The 20,570-nt window shown below is 39.4% G+C and overlaps 1 protein-coding gene across 4 annotated transcripts in view; it reads right to left on the bottom strand.

Annotated features, from left to right (window-relative positions):
• The window catches only part of KCNH7 (potassium voltage-gated channel subfamily H member 7), a 242,856-nt gene extending 223,130 nt beyond the window's left edge, over positions 1-19,726 (bottom strand). For all 4 annotated transcript variants that reach the window (XM_052793093.1, XM_052793092.1, XM_052793094.1 and 1 more), the window contains exons 1-2: positions 18,872-19,726; positions 16,592-16,822 (exon numbers count right to left, since the gene is read on the bottom strand). In XM_052793093.1, coding sequence (XP_052649053.1) covers positions 16,592-16,822; positions 18,872-18,947 — 307 coding nt within the window. In that variant the 5' untranslated portion in view covers positions 18,948-19,726. The remainder of the gene's footprint in view (positions 1-16,591; positions 16,823-18,871) is intronic.
• Between the last annotated feature and the right edge of the window lie 844 nt (positions 19,727-20,570).

Below are 20,570 nucleotides of genomic sequence, written 5' to 3'. Positions count from 1 at the left end.
ATCTCTAAAATTCCCTTTGATTATCTTGGGTTCCAGGGCGAAAATGGTAATTTCAAAGAATAATAAAAATGCCATAACCCTACATATTAGGGCTGTAGTTAGTATGAAATTACTTCAATTTAAAAATATCTCTAAGTTATTTTGCTCTCATAATTGCTTGCAAAATGTACATTATAATATATTGTGTATCTAAAAAAGAATGACTCATCATTAGAAGGGTGATCTGTTCAACAAGGTTTCAAAAAAGCATATTCTCGTAAAGCCTTTATCAAATATCTAAATATCAAACATATAACTATCAAATATTTTCAAGCATTTCAAATCCAAATAAAAGCACACAAACTTTACAGTTATTAAAAAATCTTCTTAGAAATTACACTTATTTGATTTGGGAGGTTAGATTTACATTTCTTTTTTTTAGATAAAGACCATAAATAACTGGGAAGTAAACACCATTTCTGAAGTTATGTTAGTCATAAGGGTAAGTTGTTTTGTAATACCTGTTTGTAAAGATAATTGTGTTCCTCTACAAAGCACAGTATCAGAAACAAGGCTTAAAAAAGCCATCCTTTTGGCTCTTGGTCACATTCTGACTTTACACAAGCCTCGTAGAGCCAAGTATTTTTAACCGCTCTCCTTGACAAAAACAAGTCAACATTTGCAATCGGCTACTAATGGACAATCTGACAATGGCAATTTGGTCCAGTCCGAGAATGAGAAAAGATTTTTATATTCTCTGTCCTTTAAATTAAAAATAAGACATACGTCACAGTGCTATGCACACAAAATTCACCCTATGCAGAAACGAAGCACATACAAGTAGCTACCCTGAATACTACACTATATCTGTTACATGCAGAAATGATTGCAGTTATACTGTGAATGTGTGAATCTCTCATTGACTACTATAGCAGTAGGAATGGCTTTGCATCTGAGTTGAAATAAAAAACAGACTTAAAAAAAAAGACCAAATCAGAAATCCTTACATAATACTATATTGTAATGCATACGCTAGATATGTTCTCTTCTGCACCATCAAATTAATTGATTGTAGGGGCAACCAGCATTGGTAATGTAACACCAGGGACTGCTGTTGTACACCCCCAAGATACTTTTATCTGTGTCCTGGTTTCAGCTGGGATAGAGTTAACTGTCTTCCTAGTAGCTGGTACAGTGCTATGTTTTGAGTTCAGTATGTGAAGAATGTTGATAACACTGATGTTTTCAGTTGTTGCTCAGTAGTGTTTAGACTAATGTCAAGGATTTTTCAGCTTCTCATGCCCAGCCAGTGAGAAAGCTGGAGGGGCACAAGAAGTTGGCACAGGACACAGCCAGGGCACCTGACCCAAACTGGCCAACGGTGTATTCCATACCATGTGACGTCCCATCCAGTTTAGGAACGGGGAAGTGGGGGGGGGGGGGGCAGGGATTCACCGCTCGGGGACTGGCTGGGTGTCGGTCGGCGGGTGGTGAGCAATTGCACTGTGCATCATTTGTACATTCCAATCCTTTCATTATTGCTGTTGTCATTTTATTAGTGTTATCATTATCATTATTAGTTTCTTCTTTTCTATTCTATTAAACCGTTCTTATCTCAACCCACGGGTTTTGCTTCTTTTCCCGATTTTCTCCCCCATCCCACTGAGTGGGGGGGAGTGAGTGAGCGGCTGCGTGGTGTTTAGTTGCTGGCTGGGGTTAAACCACGACAGTCCGTCACATGGAAAGAGAGTAAAAGACAGTTTCTTTTAGACAGTCAGTAAAGCGGGTTTTATCGATGAACTTTTTAACATCACATTAGGATGATTAAAAATAAAATCCAGCATGGAACAAACAGATTTGTAAGTGTCAAATATACAAGCAGTAGGGAGAAAATGATTTTAATAATAAAGTTAAAAATATCGTCAGTGCTGTTTTAGTCAGTGGAAGTATATTTAATGAAGCTTATCAACACCTTCAAACAGCAGTTGAACTGATCATTAATAATATTCATTAAATATGCTTTAATTGTTACATTGTGTTTGTTTAACAGTCCTTGTCTATCTATAAAGAACTGAAAGAAAACATGGAATGGGTTACAGACCTGAGTAGGCTGTCAGGCCACCCAACTGGGGTGACTTAAGCCAGCGAGATCATGTCTCAGTTATCTTTTCCAATATCCTCAGATGGAATCAGAACCCTAAATGACGGGTATTTGAAGGGCCACTGCTTAAAACCATGGATCTGACATCACTGCAGTACCACAAAAGCTGCCAGGATTCCTGATGCTCTGCTGCTGACACAATATGCTCCATGGGTTAGGGGCCAGCTCCAGCAGGGTGCTGAGTGCCATCAATACTGGCAGCCAGATGTGCTGAGCTGCTGTCAGGAGGTAGTTTGTGCACTTCGATATTGATTTTGTTGTTTGATAGGGTAGGGGAAGGGTAGTTGGCATTGGCCTAAAGAAAAAGGGCAGTATTAACCCTTGAAGGAAACAGCAGATTTCTATCTCCCGTAGTCACTAACCTGGAGGAAAGAGCATAGGACAAATCACTGTATCTATCATTTCTTGAAGAAAATATGAAATAAAAAGTGGCAGAAGAGAAATGGAGAAGAAAGGGATGTCTTTTGCCATGACCTATATAAGGAAATGTTAGCCACAACCTTTTTCTTCTGAGATGAGAGAGTGTTTCAATAAGCTTACCTCACTACTGAGAGTCTCTACAAGAATTCCACATGATGTGAAAAATATTTCTCTCTTAGAAGATCTGTTTTCTGCACATCTTTAATGATGGGAATGAACTGCTGAAAAATGTGTGCCAGGGATGCCCTACTTGTTTGTCAGTGGCAGTTGCATTTATCTCCCAGTATAAGACAATTGATTAGCTGCTTCTAAAACTTACAAAAAGAACTCCATTGCAATTATCTTTAGCATTAAGCTGTTTGGATGACTGTAATCCATGGCAAAATAAGCATTAGAACGTCTGTTTTCTTCTTAACTCAAGCACATGTTTGCATAAAAAAATCTCCCAAAGAAAACCAGGCAGATGCCTAACAGGCCAGGCAGATTGGCCTCCAATAAAGGAAAACACTGAGCATATAGTTCCTCATAATAAAATGGGTAGCAACATGGAATTTATACCATGTAGCACATCAGTAATGACATTTGGAAAAGACGTTCTGGCAAACAATATCTAGGTTGCAATTTCAACTACCTTTGATATACAATGTAAACAGGATTTTCTAATGCATGTATAAGTGTACCTAAGTTACGAAAATTTCATGTATAAAACTTGACATAATACTGAACATTCAAGTAGGAGGAATCTATAAAAGTAGTACAGAATGCCAATTAGTATATTAAAAGCTGTGTAAAATACCTACATATTACTGAATTAAGAAAAAAATAAAAGAAAAAATCTGGAAACTAACCCATTAGTTCTTCAAACTTTCCAGAGGGAAACACCCTCAAACACCCTCCCTCAAGCATAATAGTAGTCCATCCAAATACTTGGAGAAATGAGTAGATGTATCAGAATACCAGATGGCTCAGCAAGGAACTCATGACTGAGCTCCAGTGCAAAAAAAAAAACCCCAAAACCAAAAAGACTTATAAAAGAGGTGGGAGCAAGGGCAGGCTACAAAGGAGGAATACGGAAACACTGCCCAGGCATGCTGGGATGGTCTTAGGAAAGGAAAAGCTGAGCTAGACTTGAAACTCTAGGGATATCAAGGGCAACAAGAAGTGCTTCTGTTGCTAGCTACGTTAGCAGTAAAAGAATAAACAAGTATATTGCGAGCCTGCTGCTGAGTGGGGAGGGTGATGTAGTGACAATGGATGCAGATAAAGCTGAGGTACTCTATACATTCACTGCCTCAGTCTGGGAGACATTTGAATCTTGAAACAGGGTTCAAGGAAGACAGGGTTCAAGGTACTGGAAGAGGATTGCGTCAGGGATCTCTTGAGAAATTTGAGTCCACCTGTGTCCAGGATAAAGCATACTGGGTTGTATCATAGCCAGCAGACTGAGGAAAGTGATACTTCCCCTTTCCTCCGTGCTCATTAGGTCACACCTGGAATGGTGCATCCAGCTTTGGACCACTAGTACAAGACAGATGTTGATAAACTTGAGTGAGGCCAGCAGAGGCCACCAAGATGGATATGGATGTGGAGCACATGTCCTGTGAGGAGAGGCTGAGGAAACTGGCCTTGGCCAGGAGCCTAGAGAAGAGGTAGTTTTGAGGGATGTAGTAACAGCCTTTCAATAACTATGAGGAAATTACCAGGAGATGGAGACAGGCTCTTTATTGAGGTGCATGGCAGGAGAATGATAGGCAATGCTTTAAATTAAAATGGGGAAGGTCTTGACATGGCATAAGAAGAAACCATTTTCAATATGAGGGTAACTGAGCACTGGAAGAGGTTGCCCAGAGAGGCTGTGTGGTCTCCATCCTGGCACCCAACTGGACTAAGCCCTAAGGAACCTAGTCTAAATTCTGTGTTGCTCCTGCTTTCAGCATGAGGCTGGACTGGACGACCTCCTAAGTCTCCTCCTGACCTGAATTCTTCTTGATTCTATGAAAATATGATGGCTATAATAGGCCAATCTAACAAAAGGGCTTCTTTGCTATACTGGAATGGTAAAATGTTATATATTAGTTAGAGTATGTGCCATGCTAACGGAATGCTTTCTGAAAGCAAACATGGCTGAGTGATTGCTATTTAAAGATTCCCATGTGAAACAAAGCATTACTTGTTATACAGATTGTGCCAGTTTCTAAAAAACAAGATACAAACAAAGGGTGAAATCCAAGAGAGGAAAAAGTTACAATTTAAACTATGTTATAAGAATATCCCTGGTTAATGTATCAAGTTTAGAGATGAGCTAGTTGAATCTGAACAGATGTACTAGATCCTGCAGAAATGTCCATTTTCCCATTGGTAAGTTTATGTAACTCTCCCAAGTATGCAGGATCATGGAGAACAGACTCCATTATACACACTCAAAAAGCTGAACCAAGCTAGAGTCTGATGAAATTTCAGTTACCTGAATGTTTGGAGAGTGGGAGTTTTTTGTTTTGGGGAGGAAATAAAGCCTTGTTCATTATATGATACATGCAGCACCAGTTAAAACCAAATACTGCTCAGATAAGATATAGTTTTGCTTTCTTTTAAAATATTGATGTGGTTTAAGAACGATGCATAGGCTCTGTATGACTGATTCGTGGCTCCTGAATAGGCGCTACAACTATCACAACAAAGTCCAACGTGAGACTTGCAAATGAGAAGTTTCCTGTTCGGACAAAGTGTGAGCTTAGCAGCCACTGAACTTTCTTAAGCATGCCTCGTATATTTTTTTCTTTGTCATTTATTTGGTAGTTCTATTTTCTGTATCAAATTTGGAAACCCTGAGGGCTGAACTTGATACAGGGATTACACGGGAAAAAGATGAACAGCGACTTGACTCCACCTTTGCATTCTTTAACCCTGTGGCAAGCGAAGGAAACAGTTTGGCCCCTTCTGCTGTTCAGAATAACCCCAGCTGTCTCTAACCCTGTTCTAGCACTTGAAGATCATTACAGTGTGTACCCTCTCTAACAGAAGATGGAGTTTCTCTAGAAATTATCCTTTATTACAGACAGGACAGAGACATGTACACAACTGCATCCTACTAGGGTGTCTCTTTTCTCGGACCTGGCCTGTGGTCTGAGATACTTGTTTAAGAATAACTCCTATTCTGTGCAATTCCTATTAAAGATTGTTTTACAGAACTATTCCCTGTTGAGTATCATTTCATATTCTCACTCTGTTATCAATTTCTTGGACTTGATCATTTTGGGGTTGGGGGGTTTTGTGCATTTATTTATATATACACAATGCTCTTGCCTATACTGGGAAATGTTACAATGCAACCTTGGTGTAGTGTCTTAGAAAAGAGAGGAGGATAGTGCAAAAATACAGTAGAGAATGATGGTTTGGAACTGTGAGCTTTTCAAGAATAATGTCTTTCAAGGTAAGAGACTCACTACATTAGTCAATCAGCTCATTACAAGTCACTTTAATTTGCTGTTCCGTTCAGACTTCCTGTGATTGAATGTATTTAGTAAGAATAATGCTTTATTAGTAAAACCGTTGTGAACTACAGAGTATCAGTTTGTATTCTATGATTCTATGATGAGATAGGAGGTAATTTTGGCAGCTCCTCAAAGTGGTTGTTGAAACTCTTGAGAGGGAGAAATGCCCTTTTATAATATATATGACATAATACATATAATTGAAAATCTAGTCCTAAATTTGCTTTTACATGTAAAAGTTCAGGTCAGTCATTTCCCTTGGAGTAACTGAACCTCAGTGTGATCTTTGTAACTATGATACTTTAGTTATGTCTGATATTTTAGTGCCTGTGGCCCCTAAGGGGCAAAAAAAAAAAGCTTGGATAATCTACTTTCCAGGTAACAATCAAGGTTAAACATGTAGAATTTTTTCTCCATCATTTCAAAAAACAGTTGATATATTTTCTTAAATTCCTTAGAAAGTGGAAATAAAGTGTTTTATTCACAACTTTTTTTATTTACAGGAAAATGATCCCAAGATGAAAGGAAAAGGGATTAAGACCAAAATTTTACTTAAAAGGGAAACAATTCACTCAGCTCCCATGAAGCAGGGGCAAATGCTCTTGCACACTCAAATGTAAGAGAAATCATGTTTGAGATACAGGCAGCCACATACAATGTATTTACCTGGCTAATAATTATGTTTTGCATATGTCAAGTTCTGCAGAGACAGTGACACTACTGGCGATTCTGCTTCTGCAGGATCTGGGGTATTTTTTCATGAATGAGGTCAAAAGACAACCAGAAATGCATGTAAATAGACCTGCACGGTCTATTGAAAAGCTCCCTCAGCTGTAATATTCTTGGTTTGTGTAGTTGTTTTTGTAAAATAAAATTGCATATCTGTCAGCTAGGAAGAATAGTTGTCTATGGACCATGTATTCCTTCCTCTTTTCCCCACTTTAAATAAACAGTAACCAGAGAAGGGGGATGCCACCTGCACCTAGCGCCTGATCTGCAAACATCACACATATCAGACACTAATTCTGTTTGTAGCTGCAGTAGTAGTTAGTAGTTTTTAATTAACTTTTTAAGCATTTGGGAGCAGCTCCTTAGACCCTAGTTCTACTGCTGACATGAGAAGTGATTTGCAAGTTTTAGGATAAAGAGAAACAATGTCTTAATACAGTTTTGTGATCACCCACAAACAGTACTCAAACTCTGCTTCATCCCTCTACAAAAATTTTCTTTATCCCTCTACAAAAATTTTCTTTGAAACTGTGTGAGTAAAACACTAAAGCTGTTTCTGTGCCACCTCATATTCTTGTTGCCATAAACAATCAATATAACTTAGAGAAGCACTAAGGATGCTCTGAAATGTGGACCAGCACAGACTGGCTCAGGATTGACATTATATATAGGCTGTCATTCACACCAGTTCATGAGCTGCTCCATTAATCCACAGAGAAGGCTCAGATATTAATTTATAGATACCTGGTTTTGTACTTCAGGGTTGTTATTCTCTCACGCTATATGGCATGTTGTCCATGACTCCAGAAACAGTCCTTTTGGGAAGTCTTGTCTTTTCTGTTAGATGGACTTTGGTGTTAAATTGATTCCTGGTATATTTTATCATGCAAAAATAATGCTGGGCATTTATGATGGGAAAAAATGAACACATTTTCCTTTCTTTTATTATCAATATTTAAAATGACATGGACTTTAGGTTTTCTTTCTTTCTTTCCCATTTGTGAATTGAAAGCCATTTTTTCAAGCAAGTAGACAGAACTGCAACAGTATTTTACCTTAAATACCATGACAATAGGATTTATGGACTACTGAGTTTCATGTTCTTTTGAAAGTATAAAAAGAAATGCTTTCTTGTACAACAGCCATAAACATGCAAAATACTAATGCAATTATCTGGCATTTTTTCCAGAGAGGAAGGAGTAAAGCAGATTGGCACAAATGAGTTTTGAAAGGAGGAAATTTGCAAGCTATTTTCAGAGATACACTTGCATTGATTTGAATGAAAATCAGTAGAGAATGCTCTAAGAAATAAATAATCTCAAAAGGGCACAGACTCCAAAGTCTGAGAACAGCTGGGAACAAATACTTTAGAACATGTGTGTTAGTGATGAAACATATTTACGTGATGATTAACTGCTTTTCAAACAGCCTAAGTGTAAGACAAAGGCAAAACCCCTAATATATATCTATCCTTGTTCTGAAGTCATCTCTGCCTCTCTACTCTGTGGATTAAAATGGAGGAAGGTTTTGTCTGTGTTTTGCATGTTTCTTTCATAACTTGTTGTCTTTGTATGTAGCAGCTCAGATACAGCTAATACTAGCAATGGCATAATACGTCTCTACCAGCAGTGCTCTAATACCTAAAGATCAGGATTTTTAGTGTTGCAAAAATTAAACTTCACAGTTTAATTCTGTGAAAGCTGTGGGTGCACAAGCTGAGTCCTCTACCTGTAGGTATTAATATCTTGCTCTCAGGCCTTTAGGAGTATTTCTGGGTGCAGAAACAATCAGTTACTATATAGTCCCATGCATTTGCTCTAAAGAGGCCAACATTTCATGAGTTGATGCTGTCAAGGATCAGTGTATTTGGGTATTGTGATAAATCCTAATTTCCCAGTATTTGAAGTAAACTCTTGTTGTGTTTCTCTGAACTGAACTGACCATTTAGGCAAGACTTTCTGGTTTCCACTGCAGTCTCATATGGCAAATCAGGGATTTAAATGAGGTCACAGCAACATGTAAAAGAAAGGATTTTTATTGACTGTGGTACTATGGAGGAATGAGGATAGGAAAGCAAGAAATTTCAGCAAGCAGGGAAGTACTGAAGGCAGCTGTGATTTCTGGCCTAAGCTTTCTTCTGGTCATTTCCACTCAACTACCAGCAATGAAATAGTTAATAATGTTGACATTTATACACCATCTTTAGGTTATGATGATATGATGGCTCTTTGTTAGCAATGAAGCCAGAATATCTTCTTCTTGTGACTAACACTTCAGTGCTATAATTGAGAGCATTATCAAAACTAGGTATAATGAGACCTATAACTAGAGACTGGTTAATGAAACAGGAAAAGACAACAGGACCTCCCCTTTACACTGTTTACTTTGACTTTTTTTCAGATTGAATTTTGGTATCCTTTATGGTGATCTTTACTGATGAGACTTCACTGTGATTACAGAATTAAATAAGTAAGACAAATAGAAACAAAAAGGCTATATTGTACCAGAAAGTTGGTGAGGGAGCTTAAAATGGGATATCTGTGGAAATGCTGGAGGTCAAAAAGCATTTTGTGACTAGTTATGGCTGCAATTCTGCTTTCCAAATGAAACTTTAATTTCTAAGAAATAATTCAAATATGTGTGTTATTTCCTTTAAAACAAACCAGTAAACTACACTAAAAAGTTCAAGCTATACAAAATTATTACATCAATTCGTCTCACCTCAGAGATGCAAACTTTTAGAGGTGTAGACTACATGAAACCAGCTGTAACTATAGAGCCACATTATGCCACTGTTATTGTCATGCATCTGCTCTGCCTCGATCTACTAGGTTCACGGCTACAGTTCTGACTGTGTTTGAGATACACGGTTTCCAGAGTGAGTTAGCAATTTCCATAGTCAGCTTGGTCTTGCTACTCTGAATCCTATACTGCTTGATTAAACTTTTTCCACGCTTAGCTGGGAAGCTGGGAAGAATATTGACTGTCTAGCACATAGACTGAGTCATACACTAAGTCAAATATGTAGGGAACACTTTAAAACTGGACTTGAAACCACCAAGATAAAATCTAACCCACACTACTATTCTCTTTTCATTGCTTGAAACCAGAGAGAACAGCACCAATGTCAACATTGGTACTATTCAAAGTGTGAGGTTCTGAAGTTTATATAATACCAAGTATGCATAAGGCTGCTATTAGAAAAGCAGTTGCTCTTCCCCCACGTCTACAGCAAGTTATGATGTCTGATCTGCTCTGTGCATCTCTTTTTGATATATGGGCCAATCTGGTGGAGAAGAGAAAGAACCAATCGGTAACGCAAATTAGGAGTATGGAATAACTCTCATCAGAATGTAACATTAGAAAGGATGCACACTGAAGACGGAAAGAGGACACTATAAAATCATGTGAAACCACACCAAAAAACCAGACTGACAGCTTCTGTTCTTTTTGTCTCATAACCCCAAACCAAAATAGCTTTCACTGAAACTGAAAGGACCATATTCAAAGCAGACAAAAACTTTGTCAGGCAATGCCTAATTAAAAGATGAAACTCTTCTCCATAGGATATTATCATTCTAAACAGCTTAGAAAAACCGTAATTTTGAGTATGTGTATCATATCGTAACTTTCTAGTGCCATTTGACTCCAGAATGTGACACCTTTCTTACCACTGTGGGACTCCACCTTGGAAAGTCAGCAATCACTGATGCTTTGTAGCTCAAGCAAGGGAAATTTGGGTCCCTTGCTCAGTATAAGTTGACCCTGTGACTTTCTGAATCCTGCTGTAAAACTGTACTATGGAAGTCCAAAGGCAGAACCGTTCCCTCTGGACTCTATACTGAAATGAAAGACTCCTCCTGATCCACTAGCCTGCAGGTTTTTTATTTGTGCCATGGAAGGACTTAAAACTGTCAGAAGGGATTTTTCCAAACTGAGTAAGATTCTTTTTTTCTGTTAAAGATGCAGTAGCTATAATAATAGCAGTTGTATTCTTCATTATTTGTTAAAATTAGATATATCTAATCATACCTCTCTGACCCTAAACACCGACAAAGAGAATAATTTTAAAGGTGCTTTAACTGTTGTTCCTCTATTATTCAGATACTGTCTCTCACTAGCAGGAATACATGCATGGGAAAAAATGATCTTCTATAAAAACCCCCTTCTTACTGAACATAAATTCATCTTAACCTGAGAAGAGAAAAGAATATATTGGAAAGCCAAGGAATTGAAAAATATAGTGGGAATTGGCCCACAAATAAACCTACTTAGTATATCTGAGAGCTCCTTTATCATAATCATTAGGTATCCCATGTAAAATGTGAGTAAGAAGTGACCCACAGCTCTGGGCAGGCACAAGAGCCATTACTGAATGGCAACGGTTAAATGAGATATTCTGATCAATAAGGTATCGGCTCACTGTGGATGGTGCTCCCTGTTGCAAAACCAGCAATACTGAATGGGACAAGGGACAGTCTTGTCTCTTAGGACAAATATTAAAACCTGAGGTAGGGTTACACCAGATATGTCTGTACTATTACACTACAGACATAAGAAAAGGTCATCCATTTCCAATAGTTCAACACCTTCACTAACATTCTGGATTTGATCCAAATTGTTTTTTTTTAAGGATGTTTGGAAAAAACTTGCATTAAGACAGGTTTTTTGGACAGCTTTTTGTTGGGGGGTAACAGTTTCTTTATCAAGTCAGATAGTATTTCTTAAACCAAGAACTCCTACAGCAGCAGGGTATTAGACAGTGACTTGATTCACTGACCTTTCTCATCAGCTCTGGTTAAGGCATTGAATCTACAGTCAAGACTGTACTTGCTGACCCCCATGTTAGAGCTAGTCTAAGGGGATCTGATACACATGCAAAAGTCTTTCTTTTCAGTTGTACTTTAAATTGATTGGTAGGTTCACAGCATTTATAGAACACAAACAGGTGATAAAACACTTATGCTGACTGAAGTCTAGATGATGACCTTCTAAATGAAGCCCTGATCTTTCTATTTAAGAACACTTAATACCATTTTCACTTTATTTTGTCAGTATGATTGCACTTTTTTTCAATTTTCTTATCCTCAAAAAAGAGCCTAAAAGGCCTTAAAAATATTAGTTTGGAATCTTAATGTGTTTTGAAAACACAGATTTGTTTAATTTGCAGTCAGTTGTAGCAAATTACATTTCTTAAACTGGGTAAGTAGCAAGTAATTTGTGACGTTTGTAAACACTCTGAAAATAATTGCTTAATCTTATCTTTACTGAAACCTATACTCTTCTGTAGTGCTTCTTATCCCTAGAATATCTGATGTGGATAAGGTAAGCTTAAATGATCTCCTTACCTCCCTTTAACAGGCATACTCTCTAAGCTTAGATATAGCCCACTGTTGTCCACAAAGCATAGAGTAAGAAGTAAAAAGTATTTAGTGTGATACAATCCTTTCTGATTATCATATATCCATTCTCAATCCCAAAATAATTATACTTTTTATGTCAAAAGCTTTACAGCTTTACCACCTCAAGCAATATTTTACATCTGTCAAGAATGATTTATGCAATAATGACTTAAACTGCAAAATGGAGTCCTTGAAGGAAGAGCTGTCAAACATTTTCAACTCAAATAACTTTATTAAAATAAGAATTGATATTCTGTATAAACAATATCTTACCTTCAACAATAATACAGATCATATAGCTATAAGATTTGTGAAAATGAAGTTATGATATAGTGAGGAATATACTATACTGCTACTTTGATATCAGACTATAATTTTTGAATTAAGCAGATGTTAATGCCTAATGGGCAAGACTTTAAAAAAAAATCTGTTTCAAAATAATAGTTCTTGTGATTTGTCTGTATTTATTTACTGTTCTTTTTAAAAAGGGATATTTACATTAAAAAATAAATTTACTGAGTCTTTAATCCCATGAGTACATCCAGTGACGTTTGTGGAGCTCCTTGTGTGATGAGAACCTATAAATCTGGACCCTTAGTTTTGGCGTCCATCTGTTCCCATTAACCATTTTTCTCAGTAGTAACTAATTATTTTGATAACTATATAATCACCTACTGTGGCACTACTCTAACAGGACAGAGGACTAGAACTTTGCCTGGATTGTGTAAATACCTTTCTAAAAGGAAAAAGGAGTGAGGAGAAATTAAAACCAAATGTAGGCTATATTAACAATCTTATTCTGATACAAATACTGCAAGAGGAGCTAGTAAGGCTTTTAGCTGCAAACGTGAAAAACTTCTGCGAAGGTAGAGCACCGATGTGGTTGGGACAGAGCCTGCTGGGTGCGTAAGTAATGCTGGCATCCCACCTCCATGCCACCTAAACAATTACACAAAGCCATCACAAGTATTCTCCCCCTCTCCTCTGCACCCTCCCCACACTGCACAGTGAAAAGGAAAACATGCCCAGTCTAGGTACCATGTTTATAAAACCGTGATACATCAAATTTGCATTCTCCTTTGACCACTGTATCTTCTGTCTGCTGTGTTTTAAGGCAGTGTAGATTCAAGCAACTGCCCTTTTCTGAAAATCAACTTGCTACAAAATTTTTCCCATCCTTCTGTCCCCTTTTCTCCAAGCGTGTGATCTGGCCTAAAGGTTGAAGTAGTGAACAACCAGCAGCATTCAGTCTTGCATCAACAGGATATTTAAAACTCAAAATCTTGCACTTTCTTTCACGTAGAAAAGTGGACTATAGACCAGTAGAGAACATCAGAATGCTAATTCCCAGTATGTATGCAATACCATTTTTCTAGTGCAAGAATTTCCTTTTACGTTGAACTTTAAAGCTGTGACATTTTAAAAATATGTGAGGTGGTATTTAGAATTAAAAAGAAAAAGCATTAGTTATAGAGTGATTCCGTTTCTGATATCTCTATTGCTGGACTTCTGATGACAGATTAGCTTTTTAAATGAGGGGATATATGATCCCACTGACATTTGCTTTACTTTGAAATATTAATATAATTTTTAATATTATCAGTGGCTTATGTAGAGTAAACAATAGTCTGATGTGGAATAAGGTTTTATTTGCAATTTACTGGGCATCTATTCAGGACTGTGTAATACGGTCTTCAGAAACTCCTGTTGGTGGAACCTCAAGCGATTCACACCTTCATGAGCTATCTTCCTCCTCCATATGCTTAGTATTATGTTAAATATTATACAACAGGTAGCTATGAAATATAATGTCAAATCAAACTTTCAAGCAGTGGGTAGTTCATTGGAGTAACTTGGGTTGCTCACATGGAGAAAGTTACATTTCTAACTGTGCTGGTATCGATCTCCTAAAATACTCCCATATCCACTCACAGCAAACAATACAAAATAAACCACTAACCAGGCACTTAACTCTCAGATTTTTAGAAAATTCTTTAAATTCATTTTGCTTCAGAACCTGGAGGAAGTCCTTGTTAGGTGTCGCCATTCTGTATATTGTTATAATATACAGACTATGTTATGTATAGCGTAAATATATATATTATACTCTCTATATAGCAAAATCAAGTTTGCAAATTTGAAAAAAGTAAGTAAGTGAAGAAGTGAAGATGAAAAGTGAAGTAGGTCTTTTCAGTAATTTGGAATAACTATAGAATATGTTTACTGACATTTATTATATCCATCATATAGGTAGTTTCAATTTTATGATACCACATAAACTTCAGATCTTTTTATCACATTTTGTAAAGAAATTGAACATTATGTGGAATGAAACAAAAAAGTCTGTATATACAAATGATCAAGCTGTCAGACATTTATGCATTTCAGTGTCAGACCTATCTTGTATTTTGTCAATTTTTGCCTGTAAGTAGTGAATTGGTATTTTAAATGATATTTACAATTCAAAATAATTCATCTGTACTTGTTTAAATTTAGCAGTGCATATAGTGCACACAGTAAATCCTGTTCACATTTTGACCAGTAAAATTTTGAGGAATTCAACCCAAATTTGTCTAGAACTGTTGTCTGTAGCTTTTGAAATTCCTTAGCCTTCAAACATATGGTCTAGTAATTTAAAGAAACTATTCACAGAAGTGAAGTTACTGAGAACCCTTATGCATTAGATTGTTTACACTGAATAATCCATAACTCTCATTTATAATGTGCTTCAAAATTGAAAACTATTTACAAAAGATATGGCAATTTTTATGGACTGTTTTACTTTGGTTTGCGTCAGATTGTACTGTGTTACATGATGCTAGAATTCAGCATTTTAGAAAATTATATATTTATGGTAATTGACAGATAAGCAGTACTTCAGTTAAGTCCCTTTCCCTCCCTCCTAATATCTTGGGAGACTGAAGCACTTTTAAACAACCAGATCTCAAAACAGTGCTCCAGGCTGGTGGCTATGAAAGTTAGCAATGACATCCTCCTTTTGCAATATTATTTTTAACACACGCCAAGCTAACACAAACACAGGCTAGATGTGTAAAAGACACATGGTGTCAGGTCTCCTGAGAAATCTATGTTCAAGGCACAGCTACAACAACAAATCTTGACCAAAATCTGCTCCAGACCACCGAACCAGATCGAAGAATAAAGGACTCTACTGAGAATATGCTAAGAAGAGTATGCTTAAATATTGGTAGCGTGGGTAGAATGGTTGGCTTGAGTCCTATCTGAATTATACCAGCCTAAGCTAAAAATAATATTACTTAAGTCTGTCCAAGATAACAACAGAATTATTGAGAACAGGGTTTAACTCTGTGACTTTAAAATGCGAGAGCATCCATTGCATGTGATTCTAAAATTGATGCAAACAACACACTGGCACTTCTCCAGAACTAATTTAAGCTCAGCATTTGAATATGAATTTCCTTTTCCCTCTCCCAAGAGTGTACACAACAAGAGACAGAATAAGGTACATCACACTTATCCATTACTTGGATTTGTTTGAAAGATGGATATTTCTGTAAATAACCCTGGGTAATTAAAAAAAAAAAAAAGAAACCCTACCTATGACTATTATCATAATTAGTTTTCACGTGTATGCATTTTTTAATCTGCAAATACAGTAATTTATTCATTTTATGCTCTTAACAAGAAAAAAGCATCAGCATAGCAGATTTAGCCATTCTTCATATATTAAGTCTTCACTGAATAACAGGGAAACCCTTCATAGTTTAGCCATCTCAAAATTTTTATTCTGACAACCTAATTCTAGGACAACTTCTGTGGTTCAATTGCAGGTACTCCAACTTCACAGTATCTCACCTCTGAAAAAGACTTGCCCCTTTCTTTATAAGCTAATGCTTTTTTCATGATAGGCCAATTTTTGCTACTTTTAACTCTGTTATACTTTTTGCAGTAAAATACTGCATTTAAATCAAGGTATGGTTCCAATCGTGTGAGGCAGGCAGAGTTAAGCCCCCTCAAACTGATACACCATTCCTATGTCCTGTGAGATGAAACAGTTCATAAAAAATTAAGATTCACAGGATGCCCCCTCTGTGATTGTGTTATCTGTCCATTGTTGTAGGGCTGTTTACTTTATGAGATTTACATCTGCTTTAAACCAACCAAGAGGAGAACTTTTGTTCAACAGTTGCAAACACAGTGCCAGCTTCATGCAGCTGTTAGAGTCAGCGTACAGTGATATAGTCTGTACACCCACTACTTTCAGGGCAGATTCCCTAACTGGTATACATAAGTGTGCTTCACTGGACTTCAGGGAAATTACAACACTACTCCTGCAAAGGGTCTGGCCAGCAGATCATACACACCTCTTTTACCAATCAACTGATAACCAAACACACAAAAAGTCGTAAAATAAAAACAGACTTTACCATCTTTGTGATAATAGGTGACTTCTACTTTCCTCTCCTCTGACCCCAGCAGTGCTTGAGCAATTTGGGCAATATGATGTCTTTTGGTCTCTGGCCCATGAAGAAAATCACAGGTGCAAGGTTTCTGCATGACATCTGGCCTGGAGAACCCAGTCATCTCACAGAACCCATCATTGCAGTAGATGATAGCACAATTCTGCACTCTAGCATTAGCAATGATGAATTTTTTATCTGCAATAAAAGAAAGTGATGCATTTTTTAGTACTCTTTCAACATTTCATAAAGTGTCGATTGCATGGATGGATGCTAAATAACCCTTCTTTTCGCTGGAATGCCTGAAATGCAGAGATTTTCAGTTATTTAATGTAGCTAATTTGATCCACAGCTTTTAAAGAAACTTCAATCAATTTAGAATACATTAAACATGAAGACAGTTGTCTTTTAAGGAAATAAAACCAGATTATGCAAGTCTGTTGCAAAACTCCTTTTGACTTCAAAATTTTGTCTTTTACAGCTTCACTGAAACCCAGGTGATGAGCGCCATCCTGTCAGCCATAACTCCAGGCAAGTCCTTGAAAAGTTAGTAGCTTCTTTTTGGGGGGAAGTGGGGCCTCGGAAAGGGGACTCTCCTCAAGTGAAGGGCTTCCTGGGATAAGGTCCAACTGGCTCAGTCTACTCTGTAGGGATTTTCATTGAGGTGAATGACAGAAAGTTTATAGTCAGTATCTTAACAAAACTATCTAGAAGAGAACATGATAATTTTTTTTCCCTCTGTGATTGTTTTAGAAGTTATATTTATAAAAGAAAACATTCCTTAGTTAAAAAGAAAAAAAAAAACCAAGAGCATGAAGGTACATGAAAACCAAAGATTGTGATGTTGGAAACATTTTGCATAGTCCGCTGAAGTTCTGTGCCTCAGTCCATCATCCTTTTCCAAACCCTCACCTGATAAAAGGTTCAAAAGTTTTCAACTGTTATTTCATTTGTTTCTGTTTACCACTATAACACACTATTCCCATTGTAATTATAAATGTGCAGCTTTGATACATTTACTGTTAGTAACATGATTTTCTGCTTACTTAATCACATTAGTAGGTCCCTTGCTTTATAAAAGACTTTTTATGTGACACCAAGTTAGCAGTACAAGTCCTCAAAATTTTAATGATATTCTGTCTTTGAACCCAGTGAAATATTTGGAGAGAAAAATATGGATTTCATTCTTGCTTTTTCTACTGTCTTTCAATCATGCTGAACTTTCACTATCACTTGCCTATTTAGTAGGTAGTGCTTTATTCTCTTAAAAATATATACAGTTTACTGCATAAAAACTTTACTGGAGTAGCAACACTGACTTAGCATTTAGATAAATTAGGACTACAAACACCATCTTTATTTTTTTCTCAAATAATATAAATATTAAATTGGTAACGTGGGTTTAAGTGTAAGGAAGTATATAAACTGGAATTAGCTGTAAGGGTTTGCACCAGACTGATACTACAATTATGCTAAATATTTAAATAAATGTACATATATCAAAACTACTGTTTCTAAATGAAATTCATTTTAAGCATCAAGTGTTCCTTCTCACTGTTAACAGTAAACCAGAGTTCAGCCAGGAAAAACACTTCAGCTTCAGCCTCCTCGACAGATAGTAAACTGCTGCATTGGAAAAGATCTCACAGACTCTCCCTGAGGATGCATTTGCACTGGTTTGATAGATATTTTAGGCTTCCCTAAACAAAGCAGAAATATTTGACAGCTACATTAAAATGCAGTCATGACAACAAGGTAAGAGAGTATTTTCCCCTTAATAACTCCTCTGCATCTTATCTGTTTCCTCTAAATCAAAGTCTGGCTGTTCTGCTTTATTTTGAAAAAACAATGATAATTAATAATAATAACAATATCATAATAATAAATCTAGTTTATTTTTTAGACATTGCACAGGCAGCAAGATTATACACTCTGCTTTTAGAGCCGTCTTACCGGTTCAGAAGAAGGTAAAAGATATAACTTCTATAGCTATACAATATGGATACAGTCAAAGATAAAAACTATTCCTTGAAACAGCGGGGGGGGGGGGGGGGGGAAGCCCGATAATTCAAGTCGGCAATCCGTATTCTAGATCAAAACCAACGTTACTCCTGCCAGGGATCCCCTCCTTTACCTCTGGGGTTTTCCTTCCAAGCTAGAAACTTAAAATAGTCTGGAGCTGCTGTCCATTTAGTCACAAGCAGAATCAAACTACTGTAGCAAAATAGATAGAAAGAGAGAACTTACTTTGCCCTTCAAATTTTCGTATGATTGTACCCAAAAATGTATTTTGTGGTGCCACATGACCTCTGCGAACAGGCATGTTTGTACAGGTCTTCGGTTTTCTGTGCACAAGGACTTCTCCAAGGATCTCCTACGCGGCTCCAGCCCAAAGCACCGAGCCAGCTACCCTTTGTGACAAATCATCGTCCTCTGGAGCTCGGAAATCTCTTCCCATTAGCACCACTTCTAGATACACGCTTTTCCTATCGGAGTCAGATCCATCCCCCAGTTTCTTTCTTTTTCTTTCTTTCTTTCCTTGCTTTCTTTTCTATTTTTTTTCCTGGAGGAGCTCGGACGCTATTGTCTGGGGCGGGTAGGGGTGGGGTAAGCAGCAGGAGGTGGTGGTGGGGGGGAAGATTACAAGGGTAATCGATCTCTAGCACCAAACATCGCCAATTTTCCAAAGCAAACGGCTGTGACCCGGCAGTTTCCGACGCTGTAGTGATGGTTAGAGGGCTGGAAGACTAACGTTGCTCCGCTGCCAGAGGGAGTGACGTTACCCCCCTCCGGGCTTCACCACGGCGCGCAGCAGCTCGGATTACTCAAGCGTGGCTTAGCAAGAGCCAGCCAATAAATCTCTTCAAAACTCAGCGACAAACAGCGGCATCAGGAATGAGCTACACCCCGGCAGCACCGCGACGTGCCACATCCCCCACGCTGCGGCTGCAGGGGGGCAGCGGGGACCGAGGGCGCTGGCGGCGGGGGGGCCCCGCCACCTCCGGCCGCCCCAGCTTCTCCGCCCTCCCGGCACCGCCGGCCCTTTCGCGGCCCCTGAGCGTGGCCCGCCGGGGAGCCCCAGGCGCTGCCAGGGCCGAGGGCGGGAGGAAAGAAGGGAGGGAGGGAAGGAAGGAGGGAGGGAGGGAGCTTTGTACACGCCCCATCGGGGGGGGGGAAGGCGCGAGTGGGGGTTGATTCGGAGCGATGGGGGGGGGGAGAGGGAAGGGACCACCGGAGCCCTCGACATCCTTCCCCGCCCCGATGGAAGGGATCGCCCCCTCCTCCCGCAGCATGACCCAGACGAGGACTTCCCCCGGCCCCACGCACCCCTCCTGCCGAGGGAGGGGGATCCCCCCGGCGCCGGGCGGTGCTCCCCGGGTGCCAAGCAGGTGCGAGCCTCCGCTCGTGGCCGAGAGGGCGGCGCGGAGGGCGCGCCGGCTCCCCGCGGGGGCGGGGGCGGTGGGCTCCGGCGGGCAGCCCCCCCCCGGCCCGGGGCGGGGACCGAGCGGGCACCGAGGCCGCCCCGCGGCGGGGGCTGCCTCCCCGGGCCGGGCTCCGCCCCGCCGCCCGCCGCCGGGGTCGGGGCCGCGGGGCCCGGCCGGGGCGCGCCGCCCGCTCGGAGCTGGCCGCGGTGCTGAAGCCGGCCCGCCGGCGCGCAGAGAGGCGCAGCTGCCCGCGGTCGGGCCCGGGGAGCGCCTGCCTGCCCCCCGCCCCCGCCTCGCTCCTCTGAGCTTCTCCCATCCCGCAGGGATAACCGGGGAAGCCCCCGGGGGAAGCGGGTATTATTTTCAGGCCGTAATTAGGGCTTCCTGCGCTACCCGGCAGGCAGAACGGTGCGCGTTCGGGACGGGCAACGGCCAGCAGCGGGGGACCTCGGCGAGGTGGTACGGGGAGGGAGGGGGCAGCCGTGCGATGCCGGAAAGGCATCTCCAGGGTAGTGCAAAGC

Source organism: Harpia harpyja, chromosome 7 (assembly GCF_026419915.1).
Source record: "Harpia harpyja isolate bHarHar1 chromosome 7, bHarHar1 primary haplotype, whole genome shotgun sequence".
Lineage (NCBI taxonomy): Eukaryota > Metazoa > Chordata > Aves > Accipitriformes > Accipitridae > Harpia > Harpia harpyja.
The sequence above is the reverse complement of the archived record's forward strand: the minus strand, read 5'-3'. Positions and strand labels throughout refer to the sequence as shown.